The 15,869-nt window shown below is 44.1% G+C and overlaps 1 protein-coding gene across 1 annotated transcript in view; it reads left to right on the top strand.

Moving 5' to 3' along the window:
• Positions 1–15,668, top strand: part of baiap3 (BAI1 associated protein 3) — a 29,286-nt gene extending 13,618 nt beyond the window's left edge. Inside the window, exons 3-34 of the mRNA XM_047037529.1 lie at positions 114–201; positions 1,902–1,985; positions 2,150–2,257; positions 2,825–2,884; positions 3,521–3,587; positions 4,020–4,233; positions 4,434–4,478; positions 4,606–4,683; positions 4,850–4,955; positions 5,052–5,159; positions 5,267–5,359; positions 5,463–5,566; positions 5,859–5,976; positions 6,207–6,331; positions 6,784–6,874; positions 6,967–7,023; positions 7,225–7,322; positions 7,431–7,482; positions 7,606–7,757; positions 9,783–9,906; positions 10,119–10,259; positions 10,456–10,551; positions 10,857–11,072; positions 12,215–12,283; positions 12,380–12,459; positions 12,749–12,857; positions 13,391–13,462; positions 13,622–13,705; positions 14,267–14,387; positions 14,486–14,609; positions 14,715–14,920; positions 15,114–15,668. Coding sequence (XP_046893485.1) covers positions 114–201; positions 1,902–1,985; positions 2,150–2,257; positions 2,825–2,884; positions 3,521–3,587; positions 4,020–4,233; positions 4,434–4,478; positions 4,606–4,683; positions 4,850–4,955; positions 5,052–5,159; positions 5,267–5,359; positions 5,463–5,566; positions 5,859–5,976; positions 6,207–6,331; positions 6,784–6,874; positions 6,967–7,023; positions 7,225–7,322; positions 7,431–7,482; positions 7,606–7,757; positions 9,783–9,906; positions 10,119–10,259; positions 10,456–10,551; positions 10,857–11,072; positions 12,215–12,283; positions 12,380–12,459; positions 12,749–12,857; positions 13,391–13,462; positions 13,622–13,705; positions 14,267–14,387; positions 14,486–14,609; positions 14,715–14,920; positions 15,114–15,217 — 3,394 coding nt within the window. The 3' untranslated portion in view covers positions 15,218–15,668. The remainder of the gene's footprint in view (positions 1–113; positions 202–1,901; positions 1,986–2,149; positions 2,258–2,824; positions 2,885–3,520; positions 3,588–4,019; positions 4,234–4,433; positions 4,479–4,605; positions 4,684–4,849; positions 4,956–5,051; positions 5,160–5,266; positions 5,360–5,462; positions 5,567–5,858; positions 5,977–6,206; positions 6,332–6,783; positions 6,875–6,966; positions 7,024–7,224; positions 7,323–7,430; positions 7,483–7,605; positions 7,758–9,782; positions 9,907–10,118; positions 10,260–10,455; positions 10,552–10,856; positions 11,073–12,214; positions 12,284–12,379; positions 12,460–12,748; positions 12,858–13,390; positions 13,463–13,621; positions 13,706–14,266; positions 14,388–14,485; positions 14,610–14,714; positions 14,921–15,113) is intronic.
• Positions 15,669–15,869: the final 201 nt, after the last annotated feature.

The raw sequence follows: 15,869 nt of genomic DNA, 5'->3' as shown, positions 1-15,869 counted from the left end.
TTCTAAGGACATGGAAAGGACCTAATCCAGTGTGGTCCAGTGTATCAGAGCTGAAATACAATGATGTTTCTCTCTTAAGAGTATTTTTTTTGTGTCTCCTTTTTGTTTCCAAGGGCTCCAGAAGAGAAGGGGGAGTTCTTTGAGCGCATGAACAACATACTCCAGAAGCAGGAGAACATTCTGCATGCTGACAATGCTGAGGTAAACCCTCTCCTGGCTTTTCTCATGCTCTTTTCCTTCTCCTGTGGAAATATGATAATGAATAGACATGGGGGATGCACATGGTCAGCACCCCCCCCCCCCACGCCACAAGGCCAAGTATGACGTGTGTGGACAGAAGGACAAGGTTGAGTAGAATGCTCAAAAGGCTGGAAGTTCAGCTGTCACAAGCTGCTCTCTGTGGCTATCTCCACCCTTCTCACTGCCCACGCCAGACGACGCAGACTCGCACTCAGTGGGCCTTATTAAGAGGTTTATCTGAGAGCACTTGATTCATATAAGCTTCTGTTATTAAAGTGGTGAAGAACAGGCCAAAACATACATCTATGTCATACCCATTGCATTTTGAGTTATGCTGTGTGTGCCGGGACTGAAAGACACAATGGGCCTCATTCACCAATATCTTCCTAAGTTATTTCTCACATTTGTTCTTAAAGTTCCTAAGAAAAGTCTACGTGTGATTCATGACGTGTTCCTAAACAGCAGAATTATTCGCAGGTGTGGTCTTAGAATGATGAATCCCAATATGTTGTAAGTTGAAAGCATGTGCGCCGTTGCTCCTATTTAGCATAGGTAAACACCCCGTAAATTCCCATAAAAGGGCATGAGATGGCAGGGCCAGATGTAAAAAAGATGTGCTAAAGACGGTGAAGGCCTCGACAAAAGACAGAAAAACGTTCGTATTCTAAAGTGGAGGTACAGCTGCAAGAAGTTAGCGACAAACGACACATCATATAATGGCTTCAGCGGTGGATACAAAGCAGTAAATAAAACTGATGCATGGAATGCAATTACTCATGCAGTGAACGCTGTATCTGGAGAAGGGCACAGAACTGATGAAGTAAAAAATAAATGGTATAACTTTAATCTGAATTGTGAAGCAAAAAAACATTTCAAAACATAGCCTTGAAGACAGTTGACTGTTACAAATATCCATGAGTGTCCCAACAGGTACTCGTCACTCTCTGCAAATAAATTGGTATGGTCACGGAAGATGCGTTCCCCCCTTAGGGAACGATCTGCAACATTTTGCAGCAGCAATAAATACGCCATTGTGTGGTGTTGTCCTAGTGTGCGGAATAAGCCTACTTTGGGCCTATAAATACTGTGATGATTCACTTATTATTGGACGGCACGGTTCCCCGTTAACATAATTGATGTGAATTGCAGGCAAAGCAAGGCTAGTTCATTTGTATAGGCCTAGCACAATTCATACATAATGGCAATTCAAAGTGCTTTACAAATGAGCAGAAGTGTAAATGTAATGTGTATTTATTAAAACAAACATAATTTTCATTATTTCACACATCATTTTATCAGTTGCAATAAAAAAGAGAAATATTAAATGTTTAATTAGAATGGACAAAAACTGTATAACTACTTGCTTTTGCGCAAACATTTCAGCTCTCAATTGTGTGTAAGAGTGCTCTTGGGTGTGAGTAAATGCTGTTCTTACCAAAGAACAAATCCCAAATAAGAAAACATCGGTGAATGCCCGAACCTTTGTGAAAACTGCGTAAGCGGGATTTAAGAAGAAATTAGTTCTTGACATTTAGTGAATGAGGCCCAATGTATTATGTCTGACTGTGACTTCCCCTTACGCCGTAACAGTATTCAGGCTGTCATGGTGATTTTGGATATTTTCTTCTGAAGTTTGTGAGCCCTGAGTTCTATCCCCACAGTGCCAGGGAGGGAGCAGCACTGCAGCCCCACCCCCCGAACACATTGACCAGGCATTTGTACCAGACAGAGCCAGCAGGAGGGAGGTGAGTGGGTTGAGGTTCTGACCTGGCTATGTTCAAATCACTGATAGAGCACTATAAAATGAAAGCGAATACAGATTTTTTTTATGTGTATGAAATGGACAAAGATACAAAAATAATTGCATGAGGCTGTATCTAATCATGTGTTTGGCTATGGTTTTCTTCAGCTGGACCTCTTGTATGAGGAGGCAGTGTACACAGTGGTGAACAGGGTCGGAGTGCCTTCACCGGAATATGTCGCCGGAGAAGGAGATATCTTCAGCTACTTGCTAAAGGTAACCATGCACATCAGAGATTGTCATCATGTCTGAAACACAGAGACAAAACAAGGGTTTAAAACGACGACGCATTTTAAACTGAGAGTTCCAAATTATCACAGTCAAATGTATCATAAAATTCAATCATAAACCGGGAATAATGACCACTAGTTTTTGTAATAGGATGTCTCTATAAGTTAGTGTAGATGTGCTTGCCTCAGATCTAATTAAACATCAAAGTCCGTGCCTACCAAGTATCGATGTTTAGCTGTGATATAACAAGTCAGACCCTGTCACTCGAACGCTGGCACATCCTGTCGCGCCCGGCTTGTGGCTCTCAGTAGTGAGGTAGCTGACATGACTCTCTTTGAAGTTCTATATGGGGGATGAGATGGGATCTGTACAGCCATCTTGTTCTGCTTCATCGTAGGGCTAGTTAGTGGCAGAGGCAAACAGTATAGACATTCTCACTATGAGCTATACAAACTCCATGACCTGCCCTGGGTGTCTATCACTAATATGCTCACAGACGCATGAGCCTCTGTGGCACAGTGTGACCTTTCCTTCTCCGCCCCTCTCTGTCAGGTGTTTGATCTGGGTCAGGAGGAGCATGACATTACTCTGCAGAGAGTCCAAGAATCCAAGGTGAGATGCTTTGTTACTTTTTCTCCATGTCCTTCGCTCGTTTCTTGTTGCTTACATGTTTTCTAACACCCAAGCAACTATCCTCGACCGCTATAAGACTGGAAGGGGGCCGTGTCAAAACGATGTGGCTGCTATTCATGGTGTTTAGACATTTTCCTCTTCCCGATACAAGGAACGTTCAAGAAATAAGGGCCTGGTGAGATATAATGGAAAGATTAACAGCTACAACCTGAACAGGCAGGAGTCCCTTTCGTCCATCTGGCTAAGAGAAACCTTTCAAGTGTCTGAAAGAGATGCTGGGGTCCTTCTGCAAGGCTTCTTAAAAGACTGAAAGATATCGTGCCATTTAAACGCTCCTTTTTAAAAGGATCTCAGCCTTCACATGCACAGCAGTCTCTTTCCACCTTTCTGGTACACAATGCCAGGCATGAAGCATCTGACAAAGAAAACAGCCATTGATTACACTTCCTTGGCTGACTCCTGCAGCACATGCGCTTGCTTTCTATACCACAGTGAAAGTGCAATAAAAAGAAGCGTAATCTAGGGTTCAGTGTGCATTCCACACTTACTGGTTTGGCATACATGTTTATTGACTAATGGGTGTCTGACTACATGGGCCTACACTTTATTTTACAGAGAGCCAGTTTCTCCCTGAGGGTTTCTGTCATGAAAGGAAAAAATCTAATGGCAAAAGATGCAAACGGTAAGAGATTCATTCTTTTGCCCATTTTCATCAAAGAGGAATGTTTTCTGTAAATTAATCTGTAAATGTGAACATTAAATTAAAGAGGGTCATTAAAATATAACGTAATGTTTACGTAAGGAATTTAGAAAGCCTTCGTCATCTTAATGACTGGCAGTACAGGATAGATTAACCTGGTCTGTTCTTGGAGGGAATAAGGCTTGCATGACTTGGTGTACTCAAGTTCTTCAAAGGGACTGACTGAAGCTCTAGTCTTGTCATCTTTTCATAAAGCTTTCAAGTTATCCCACTGCCCAGAGCATTGTCTAAAAGACACTGTTGGATGATTGCTTTCTCTTTCTGAACCCCAATTGAGTGGAACCTCATTATCTAATAGCACTGGTTTGGAGTGCACATTAACCTTTCTTGTGTGTTCACCGGGGGGCTGGGCAGGGTACAGCGACCCCTATTGCATGCTGGGAATCCTGCTGGGTCAGAGCCCACGAGAGACAGAGGAGAAAAAGGAGAGGAAGTTTAGCTTCAGGAAGAGGAAGGACAAACTGGAGAAGCGTTCCAGTGTCAAGGAAGTTCTGGCTGCACGCTGCATCCAGGTCACTGAGGTCAAGCCTGAAACCCTCAACCCTGTTTGGAATGAGCACTTTGTCTTGTAAGTACTGCTTCCGTCTCGTCAGTCTGTGAGAGGTTTGGTGTGCTTGTAGGAAAAACTCCACCGTTGATGATCTGCCCGATTAGGATGTTCTCTGATTCACAACTCAGTGTGACTGTCCACCGGCTTTCTATCACCAATACTGTGAATGACATGATGACATAAGTGTTTTCTGTGTTTTTTACATTCGTCCTTCATAGCGACATCGATGATGTCCATAGCGATCTACTGCATCTAGACATATGGTATGTTCACTCAGAAGTGGGGTCTACAGGAAGGCTAATATTAGAATATTTTGAGAGCCCTCTCTTGGATCGGATTTAATGCTGGGCATAGGACTATCTGATAACCTTTGATCTTTAATTTCAACAGGGATCACGATGATGATGTCTCGGTGGCTGAAGCCTGCAAAAAACTGAATGAAGTCAGTGGATTCCGAGGAATGGGCAGGTAAAATATTCAAAACTTAGTACAGACATACACATGTACACTTTGAAGGTTCTGACCCTCTGTGGTTGCTTTACAGGGAAGTTAAAGGTTCTTTATTACCAAGACACAGAAGATGTGCTGATCACTTGGACGTGTTTCTGTGGTTTGTTGTTGCTTATCTAACCAGGTACTTCAAGCAGATTGCTAAATCAGTTCGGTCCAATGGAACAGCAGCATCTGGGTCCGAGGAAAATGCTGATGACTTCTTGGGGTGCATCAACGTTCCTCTAAATGTGAGTCATCGAAATATACAAAAATGTTGGGCCTGACCTTTCCTTGTTGGTTCCAGGGGCTTTTGACAGCCTTTTCTTATCCTGTTGTCCATGCAGGAGATCCCTGTTGTTGGGTATGATAAATGGTTTAAACTTGAGCCCAGGTCTAGTGCCTCCAAGGTCCAGGGGGAATGTTACCTGATCCTGAAGCTCTTCACAACCCAGGTTTGGATGTCTCACCACATTCACCAAACTCGCCATACCCTAACACCTCTCTCTGTTGAAGGTCTAGTAAAGACTATTAAAGGAGCTCCTTTTTCTTTGTTCCTCAGAGAGACACAACACTGAGTAAGAGGGATTCTAATATTTTCATTCACAAGAAAATGCTGAGTCAGATACTTGAGTATGAACACGCTCACATTCAGGTGAAACATGACTTAACTATTTGATTTATATTTGATGAATAGGATAAACAGTATATTGCCATTCAATAATACTGTAGATGGGTAATGTTGTTTTCATTTTCAGAAAGAGCCTTACAACTGGAACGGGCAAGTGACTCCACCAGCATGGACTGTGCTCTCCCATCATGCAGTTCAAACTGACCTCTCACCCCTGCAACAGGCCATCATGTCAGTTCATAGATCCTGCTGTATTCTGTACTTCAAATATTGTGGTGCTATTTATATTGTAAACACTGTTTTTAGTTCAAGCTCTTTTTTAAGTAAACCTTAACATTTCTTGCCAACAAGCCCTTTAACCAGGATTCATTATAAATCAAATCTTACTTATTACATAATGTTTCACATAGTGAGTCAACTGGTTTCAAGCGTAGTTCAACAAGTACCTTGCACTGTGTAATGACAACCTCTTGACACGAGGCGAGAGGTAACGGTCCTGGTTTGATGTTGCCCTCGTCTGCAGCCGCTGGCAGTGCTACAGCAGCCACCACCGGTCCCAGAGGGTCTGCTACACCCTGCTGCTGCGTCTCCTCAGAACCATCGATGCAGAGTGGGATCCCCCCGAGGTCAGAGGAGATCTGGTAGGTCCTCCCTCAGTCCTCCTTTTGGCTCTGTCTCATTCCATGAGGTGTTCTACATTCTTACAGGTTGAGAGCTTTTAAAATGGTCATTATCTCCATGGTGTAGTAGACTGTGTATTACAACACATGAATTCAGTCTCAAACCCCTAACTAGATGTGGAATATAGATTAGATAAAGGTTTGTTTTGGTCATGCAAGGCTGAGTCATGTGTTGCCTGCGTTGTGTTCAGGAGAGGCAGCTGTCTGACAGCTTCCGGCTCCACATAGAGCACTGCCTGGGCCTGATGAAGAACATGCGTCAGGTGTTTCCCAGTTCCTGTCCATCCGCCATCACACGCTGTGAACTCATGCTGAGGTAAACTCACTACCGCCCCCCCTCGCATGCTGCTCAACACTCAACTGGACCACTGATCTGTATAGACATAGTCTACCGCCATGTCAGTCAGTACCTCAGTCAGTTCTAGGGTTTAGGAGAGCTAGAGGAGAGCTATTGAACCCAGTCAGAGAGTCATTTGCGCATGATTGGTCATTTTGCCAATAAAAGCAGCTGTATTTCTAAATCTCAAGTTGCTGTGCCCTTTCTGTATGAGCATCCTCATGGGGTGCCACACTGCAGACCAGATTGGAAGAATTGATATCCTGTGGGGCTCTTTCCAATAAGATTTCAGACTCTGCCCAGAGATTGACTCCACCAGAGAAATCTCACAAAGTACACATGCACGCACAGATGCGCGCACACACACTCGTATGTCTTCCTGTTAATTATACATTGCTGTTTGAGACTTGTCATTATTTCTTTCATGGCAGGGGGATAGGACACATGCAGACCATGCAGGCATTCAAGACCGTTTGTCCTTTACGAAATGAATTGCATTTGGAAATTGCCACAGTTGTCAAGGTAAAACATTAAAACAAATGCAACTGACTTATTAAATTGGTGATGGCATTTTACTACGCACGTTGCCTTTTACCCTGTTTCCATGCCATCAGAAAGGAACTGCGGAGTGGTATGAGAACATCATCTCAGAGTACAAACCAGAGAAAGGGGTGAGTAGCCCTCAGTAAATGTTCATTCAAATGCAGATGTGTGGCATGAAGACATCAAGGCCTCCTTCACTGGACTGTCTCCTGTCAGTCATCCGGCTCCGTCCCCCGTGGTGACTCGTCATCATATACAGTACACCATGTACCGAAGTAGCCTGTGAAGGTGGTGACATCTCTTTTGTCTGTTCTTGTTGCCGGCTCAAGGCCCTGGAGGAGCAGCTAAGGAGACTGGTCCAGGTGGTGGATGCTGTGTGTGCTGACGCCCAGAGTGGACAGAACGTCTACAACAAGCTGTTCTACAGGTACACACATTCAGCCTGCAGGTAGATCCTTATCACTCAGATTAGCGGCGTCAGTTATCAAGTCTCATTTCTGGTTTGAGTTTCTTCTTTTCTCTTTTGAATCCCCAGTGCTGTGAAAGTAGATTTCTTCAGCATCTCATACAGGCAGTTGGAAAAACTAGTAAGTTTTTCCTAGTTGTGAGAGATACTGTAGCTGTTTGACCATATGGCCTCTGCCTGAGACCTTTGTCATGAGGGACAACCACCTGACCCTTGAACTCTGTTCATATTTGTGCTCACCCAGGTAGCAGATGATGTGAGCGTTGCCATGGAAAGGGTGTGTGGAACTCTGGAACAGGAAAGCACCAGACTGACTCAGAGCATGGGCGAGACCCTCTTTGAGCTCTACATGTCTTTAAAAACACTGAAACGCTTCAGGGAGTTTCTACCTCTCAAGTGAGTCACTGCCTAGATTCTATTATGGGTATTCACTGGCTTTCATACCACAAGCATTTTCCAAATTGAAAGATATATAAAGAGATGGAGTCCTCTTCACAAAAACCTGCCTTATCAACTATATGTGTTTAGTTACATTGGTGCACAGTGCCTGTGATTCTGTTGGCGATTTAAGATGTTGGTGAGTCATCACCAGTTACATCATGGGCACTGCACTATCCATCTATAATTCCAAGAGTGTGTGTGTGTGTCAGCAACTTCATTACAGGCACTACTCACTATATATCAATAGTTCCAGGAATCTGTGTTTGTGACGGTATTTCAGATTCACATTTTCTCAGATCACAATTGAAATTCTCAAAATACATATTCAGCCTCCACATCATCTAGTCACTTATGCACATCATAAAAGCAATTTCTAATTATTTTAAACAAATTGCTAATTCTCTGGTACATTCATCCAAATAATGATGTAGCCTACAATTGTTCGGGGTTTCCTATGTTAACAATTGATTGTCATGCTGATCAAAATGTATTATATTAGTTCTCTGTTAAACTGTCTTACCCTTACACAAATCTAGATATTTAGTTCATTACAAAACATTACATGCACAATGGTTGAGCCAGTTGTCATAATGATAGGCCAAATTAATCATACAGTGTTGAAGTGGGGCTTTGGGGGATTGTATTGTTTTCCTTTGTGCTATGCAGTGCTGTAAAATAGTATTGTATTTTCGTTTTCACACTGACATGAACAATCAACACCAACAATCAACCGAGGAAGCTACATTTGTAAAAACATAGTTTCTGTTGTATGCCCATTTGCAGCTTGCTATATCCATGCCTCTTGAAACCGACCAAGGAGGCAAAGGTGGTAGGAATAGTGTTCTTGTCCTATACCCGTTGTGACCCCATGCAGTGCCTGTGATGCCACTTGGTTAATTCTCACACACGCACACAGAAATTATAAATTGTACAGTGTCCATGCCTGTGATGCAGCTGGTGATTGTATTGGTTAATTGATTTGGTGTAAATATAATTGGAGTTTGTGCACATTTGCTATGTGCAGGAAGAGTTTTTGCATCAGTAAATGCATTAATTAATGTAATGCAATTCACTCATCTACTGAAATATAGCTGTCTTTCTGTTAGCTAGTTAGCATTTCATCCATAAAGAAAACCCTTTGAAAGAAGCTGATTCAATGTTATGCCTGCACAGCACTGCTCACCTGGCCGCATCTGCGTTGTAAAAGTGATATGAAGATTTGCTTCTAAATGACAGTATATCCCCCAAAAAGATTTGTGGATTGGTAATTGAAAGTTTGTTCAGCAAGCAAGTCTTCTGTTGATGATGCCTAAAGCAATAGAAGTCAATTCCCTGTCTTAGGCTAATCCCTGGTGACGTGTTTACACAGCACAATTGTAGCTTAACCTTTCAGCTATACTGAAATAAAGTATCCACGTTCAAGCATTGTTTCTCTTACCTAGCCAGCATTTAGTTGAAAAAGAAAATCCTGCTCACCTGGCCGTATTGGCATTCACAATCTCAATTCTCAGAGTCCACTTGTCTTTAATGAGTTTGTCACAGAAAGGGATGCACATTATAGGACTATTTAATTTTCACAGAGCAATATACAGCATTTCAAATTTCAGTTGTTCAATCGCTTAGTAGAGCTCAGCTAAACGCTGTGTAGCCTAAAGTGCAGCTAAATTGTATATACAGTGCTAGCTCAACGTGGCTGAAAGGGATCAATTGCAAAACAGGCGGCAATATTTGGGGGGGGGGGGGGGGGTTCTCGAAGCGCTTATCCAAACAATGTCAAACACGGCACCGTGCGTCTTTGGGTTTTGAAACTGACACCTGCAAAATTGCAACTTTGCAGTGCCCAGTTCTCAAGATAATCGTTTGCTGGTCATTGCCCTAAAATCCCACTATGAAACATACACACACACACAGATTCCTTGCATTGTAGTATAAATGTACCCACTTGGTTTACTTGGAATATGATGCATATTCTCATCGCAGGGATGCTAAAATGCTAGCTTTGACTAGCTTTCACAACTGGTTCAAGTCCTCTATACACAAGTGGCTGCAGATAGTCCATGAGAGATCCTGCGACAGGATTCGTAAGGCAGTGGACATGGACCAGGTTAGAGAAGGACCCTCTTATAGCATGACTCTTACTGAACATACAATACCAATTTCCATCCATCATTTCATAGTGATTTTGAACAACCAGAATATCAGTGACTTCATACAGCCTTCATTCATTTATCAGTACTTTAGCTTGTCAAACTGTGTGCATCTATTTATTTACATGTTTGTGATATATTGATGTGTGTGTTTGTGTGGACTGAACAGCTGGAGCCAGTGCATCAGACCAAACATAGCTCCTCAGCAGTGGATGTCACAGCATGTTTCAGCCAGGTGCAGGACTTCTGGTCCCAGCTGGCTTGGCCAGACTCTGCAGGAGCCTTCATCTTCGTCACCCGCCTGACGGATGTGAGTGGCGCCGCCAACGCTATCACTCTTCTATTCACTCCCTCACACACGCACACAGTCACAACCACAGACACACACAGCACTCATTCTCAAGTTGAAAAGCTCTACAGGTGGCAAACTACAATCAAAGACGCCCGAGCAGAAATCAAGAGGCAAATTGAGGGTTTCACACTCGCGTACGTTTTGTGTGTCGCAGAATTTCTGCAGTGAGGCTGTGAGTTACTCTGAGATGATAAAGCGCAAGATTGAGACCAGCCAGCTCGGCCAAGACCACAAGATCCTAACAGTGCAGGTAACGCCTGTGGGAACACAGGAAGGGGGCGGCTGGGGAGGGCACGCAATGACGTAAGAAGTGAATGTCAATGAGTGTTCTCTCATCGGAAAAACACAAGACAGCAGAGGGCGTGTAGAGTTTCAATATGTGTTTGCTCTAGTTCCTGCTCGTGCCTATACTCATTGCCAATTGTTCATCCCCTCCTCCACCTGCCTCTTTTAGCCCTGCCACTCTTCCTCCTTTTGTTTCTTTACCCTTCTCTGTGCGACTTTTCCGTGTCTCTCTCTCTTCCTCCTGTTCTGCTCCCTGGCTATCCTGGCTAGCTGTGCATTGCACTGAACAACACCGAACACGTGCGTGTGTTCCTGGGGGGCCTGCCCCGGGACCTGGACTGGCCCGGGTTGGAACAGGCCATGGAGGAGTCTTGTGGAGCGGAAGGCAAGGAGCAGGTCAACAAGGCCCTCAACGGGCAACTGTACAACGCAGACCTAGACCTGCAGAGAGAGGCCAAGCGCCTCATCACCCTGCTCACTGACAAGGTTCAACTTTCAACTTTATTTATCCTTCAAAGGAAATTAGTGTGCGGAAGGTTCCACTGGTCTTTCAGTTTTTTATAAAGCTGTCAGGAACCAGGATGATTATTATCAGGCAGCTGAATGAGGAGTGAGTCAGCATGGTTTTGTGCTGCCTTCACATGCTGTCGGAATTATGGTAAATACAAGTTTCCGACTGGGAAGTTACACATGTAACGCCCCCTAAAATCGTGATTACCACTGGGAAATTGTGTGTTAGTCTTTAGACTATTTTTAACAGTGCAACTATTGTTAGCCGTTTGTGTACTTTAATATGTAATCTATGTACACTTAAAGGTCCCATGACATGACAATTTCACTTTAGGAAGTTATTTAACATTAATATGAGTTCCCCTAGCCTGCCTTTGGTCCCCCAGTGGCTAGAAATTTTGATAGATGTAAACCAAGCCCTGGGTATTCTTCTCCGCCTTTGAAAAAACCATGCTCTGATCTGGAACCTTTCCCCTTATGACGACATGTTACCTCCCCTTTCTCTGCTTTGCCTGCCCAGAAATGACAAAAAATGAGCTACAACCTGCGAACGCGATATTGTTTTTCCTCGAGAGACAACATGGCTTGCAAACGACCAAAGCATGGCAGTTAGCCCAGCCCCCCCCCCCCCCCCCCCCTCTCATAGAATTTAAAGCTACAGACACAGAAATGGCACGTACTAAGGAAAACTCATTGTGGGACTGCTCATAGTGGCTGTAATTCTGCACCAAGGCTGAATTTCCCAAAATAAACTTCAGATACTTTATTAGGGGACCACTAAGGTCTATATAAAAGCATCCAAAAACAGCATGTCATGGGACCTTTAACTTGCAACCATTTATGTGTCCATTTCCTCCTTTAGCAGGTGCATAATGGCCAAAAAAAAAAAAGGATTTCCACAATATGAAATTGTCTGCCATTTTTTATATTCCTCCGACAACAAAAGCACTTGAATGTCAAATACGTTGACGTCCTTGTGATCTCGATTTAACAAGTGGGAAATAGGATCTTCTGACTAGCACGTGAAGGCAGCTTAAAAATAGACGGTTGGCACATGTCATACCATAGATCCTTAAAGACAACTAATGTGTGTGTGTGTGTGTGTGCGCGTTGTATAGATGCTCTCAGAGTTGAGGAGGTACATTCAGCACATCAGCCTCTCCCCTGACTCCATCAACAATGATGACGTGAGAACCAACCCTGCCTCCCAGTATCTGTTGTGTAGTCCGTACATCGGTGTAGTCCCCTGTCCAAGACTGGTAATGTGAGTTTGATCCATGCAGGCTGTGTCCCCCCTCATGAAGTACTTGCACGACACTCTGGTCATCCTCAGTGAGTCCCTGCTGAAGGAGAATCTGACAAGGTAATTGCCTCCATTGTTCCACACTCTACTATGCATAATCAGTGTGCCATAATAGCATGCCTACTGACACCTAAGCCATCGCAGCAATCATTAACTAGTCATTTTGCAACACATGAGCATACAACAACTACAAATAAATAGCTGTTTGTAGTCTGTTGTATGGGTCTGTTCAACATTAGTGTGTGGGAGTGTTCCTGTCTGTTCTCTGCTAAGGATAGTGATGGGGCCGTGAAGGACGGCGCAAAAGGGCCGGGGCTTTCGCTGTCTGACCAAGTCGTCTGTGTTCCAGAGTTCTCCACAGCATGTGGGAGCTGCTCCTCAGGATGATCCTGGACACCATCGCTGAGAACCGGGGAGTCCAGGTGGAGTTCTACAACCGCTTTCAGTACACTGTGGAGGTCAGTGTTCCTGTGGACCACAGACCATATGCCTCCAGCTCACCCCCCCCCACCCCCCCTCCAAGGTCCAGCTCAGGCCCCAGTCCAGCCCAGTCAGAGATTCTCGGAACAACCGTGGTCCCGTCCATCATCGTTACTATCATTACCATCATCATTAGCTATGGTATCCCTGCTGTTGTTGCCGTGATGTTCTTGCCATTCATCACCTCTCATAAACCCCATGAATATTATTCATGAGGTATATTGGCAGCTGCTCGGTGCTGAGGGGAGTTCCCTGTAGCATGACAATGTGAGAGTTCCTGTATTCAAATGGGGCTGAGCTGGCAAGGGACATATGACAGATTTGCATGAAAAGTCATGAAATGCTAAGCGCTAAGCGGATGTCGCCGTTGCCTGCCAGGGGTTTCACGCTGTTAGCGAGAACACACACAGAGTTGCTGATATTCTCAGACGTATGCTCATACTAGATGAGAAACCGCCAATTTTGCCATGCTAATCCACCGGTCTGAAAGTCTCTTCTCCCTCAATTCAAGGCCCTGTTGCAGTTCTTTCACGCTGAAGGAGAGGGACTGGTGTTGGAGGATATGAAGAGTGGAGACTACAAGGTAGGAGCTCTAGCCATTCAATCAGTCCTTGCTACGACTGAGGGCCTTTTCAGTGTGTGTGTGTGTGTGTTGAGAGAGGGGGGGATTGCATGTCAAGCTGACTTGACACCTCTTCTCTATTCTCTCTTTTCATTCCCCTCCTCCCTCCTGCTGCTCCAGGCCCTGGATGAGGAGCTAAAGCTGAATAAATGCTCCTCCTTTGAGCTGATCGAGCAGTACTTCCTGGAGAAGATCTCCCAGCAGGTACTTGGCAGCACACGGGGGTGGCTGCTTTGTTTCCAAACCTCCAGGTGTAGGGGAGTGTTGATTAGAAGCAACATTTACTCAAATGAAATTAGCACATTTTCATCTGCATCAAAGACGGCTTATGGGGTTTTGTCTGGCTGAGGCGTGTTCAATCAGGACAAATTTAATCTTGTAATTTTTTCCCCCAGATGTTTTTTAACCCGTTAATTAGTAGCGTCACATATATGTGATCGTTCGAAAGTGGGCCCCACAGAGTACCGTCACATGTGATTCTGAACATTCCAACCTGCTATTTTCCGATAGACAAAAACTATATGACAAACGCTATAGTATGGCTTCAAAATTTACAATTAGGAGGCTAACAAGTAACACTAGCAGGTATTAGCATTGCTACGAGTATTATGCTAGGTTGCTAGGTAACGGAAGCTAACTAAAGCTAGCTAGCTTTCGTTTTGAAAAAATAACTCACTCTGGTGGAAGCGTCGGTTATAGAACTCACTCATCTAAAGGTTAAGCAGACTTGCAGAATATACTTGATTTTATGGATCTGTTTTCCAGAGAACACTAAAGCACACCCGTTTTGGCCGCATCAGTGTAAAGTGTTACTACGATGCTCCTGAACAGAGACTGACTGTGGAAATTTTGCATGCAGCTGATCTCATTGCCCTGGATGCCAACGGTAAATATCACAGTGACATTGACATGCAGCGGCTCATTCACCAGGAATAGTAACACTTTTCGCTCCCCCGTCTCCCCTCTTATCTGGTTTCTGCTTAGGGCTGAGTGATCCCTTTATCATCATGGAACTGTGTCCCCATCACCTCTTTCCCATGGCCAAGAGTCAGCGCACCCAAGTCAAGCTCAAGACCCTTCATCCAGTATTTGATGAGATCTTTTACTTGTGAGTGTCAAACCTGGCAACACACACACACACATACCGTTTTGACCAGGTTTGGAGGTTGACCGTTCCAGTTTTTCACTGTCTTCCCACCCCTCTGTGTTCCAGCCATGTCAGTCCTGAGCAGTACAGACACAGGTTTGCATGTTTGATCTTCACTGTGATGGACTATGATTGGTTGTCCACCAATGACTTTGCTGGTGAAGCTGTGGCCCCCCTAAGTGACTACTGTTGGCCGGGGAGACCTAATGCCTCAGCCTCTGGCAAGAACGTCCAGCCCTCCATCTTGCACTTGTCTCGCAACAAACCCAGCGGTAGGCAGCCCTGCTCCTCCATCGCACTGTCTTCACACTGACAGGGATAGGGGTCCCTTAGGAGAAGAGGGGGTTCAAGTCGTGCAAGGGTTTCCAATTACTTTTGGAATTTTACTTGGCCAGCCATTCAATCGAAAGATAATTGTGTCAGGCTTTGGGAGCTTTTACATGTCTGTTTGCTCTCCCCCTCCAGAGAAGCCAATCATGAGGATGTTGGATGCACGGACAGGAGACAAGGAGGCTCAGGAGTTTGTTCGCAGACTGAAGGAGATTGAGAAGTCTATGGAAGAGGAATAAGCTGTCCAGCTTCTGGTGTATCAATGTTTTCTTGCCACATCTTGCCGTATTTACTTTTGTACGTGTTGTACGATGTTTCCAATGTTTACAGTTTTTAAATCCTCTTGAATGTGCAGTAAATATGTCCAAATGGAAAAACATGGTAAGACATGACGCTGTTTTCTATTTGGGAAGCTGATGTCCTGTCAGTGCTGTATTTTAATGTCTCAGCATTTCCCAGACAGGGAGTATCTGAGAAATGTGACCAATAGTGTTAGCTATACAGTATATTTTGTTAAGAGGTTTCTGAATGTCATCTTGTTGTATTATCTTTGATATGATCGATTTAAAAGTACATCAAATGACAATTGTGTTTGTGAAATGATTGGTATGCAGTTTAATCATTAAAATGGATATCACAGCCATTATAATATTTTACACATACTAATTCCCCCCAACCCCCCCCCCCCCCCCCCCCCCCCCCCCCCCCTTGGAAGATATCCCTATTAATTGATTGCAGAGTTTATGGAAAAGTAGCACTGTCATTTAACGACAAACAAAAAGCCATCTGTAGTCACATTTTAAAATGGTGTGCGTAATGTCAGCTGTACTCATGATTCCAAAATTATCTCTTCAGATTATGAAAAGTATCCTTGAAAAGAAAAGGGTCCAA

The sequence above is a fragment of the Hypomesus transpacificus genome, chromosome 17, assembly GCF_021917145.1.
Source record: "Hypomesus transpacificus isolate Combined female chromosome 17, fHypTra1, whole genome shotgun sequence".
In the NCBI taxonomy this organism is placed as follows: domain Eukaryota; kingdom Metazoa; phylum Chordata; class Actinopteri; order Osmeriformes; family Osmeridae; genus Hypomesus; species Hypomesus transpacificus.
The sequence above is the reverse complement of the archived record's forward strand: the minus strand, read 5'-3'. Positions and strand labels throughout refer to the sequence as shown.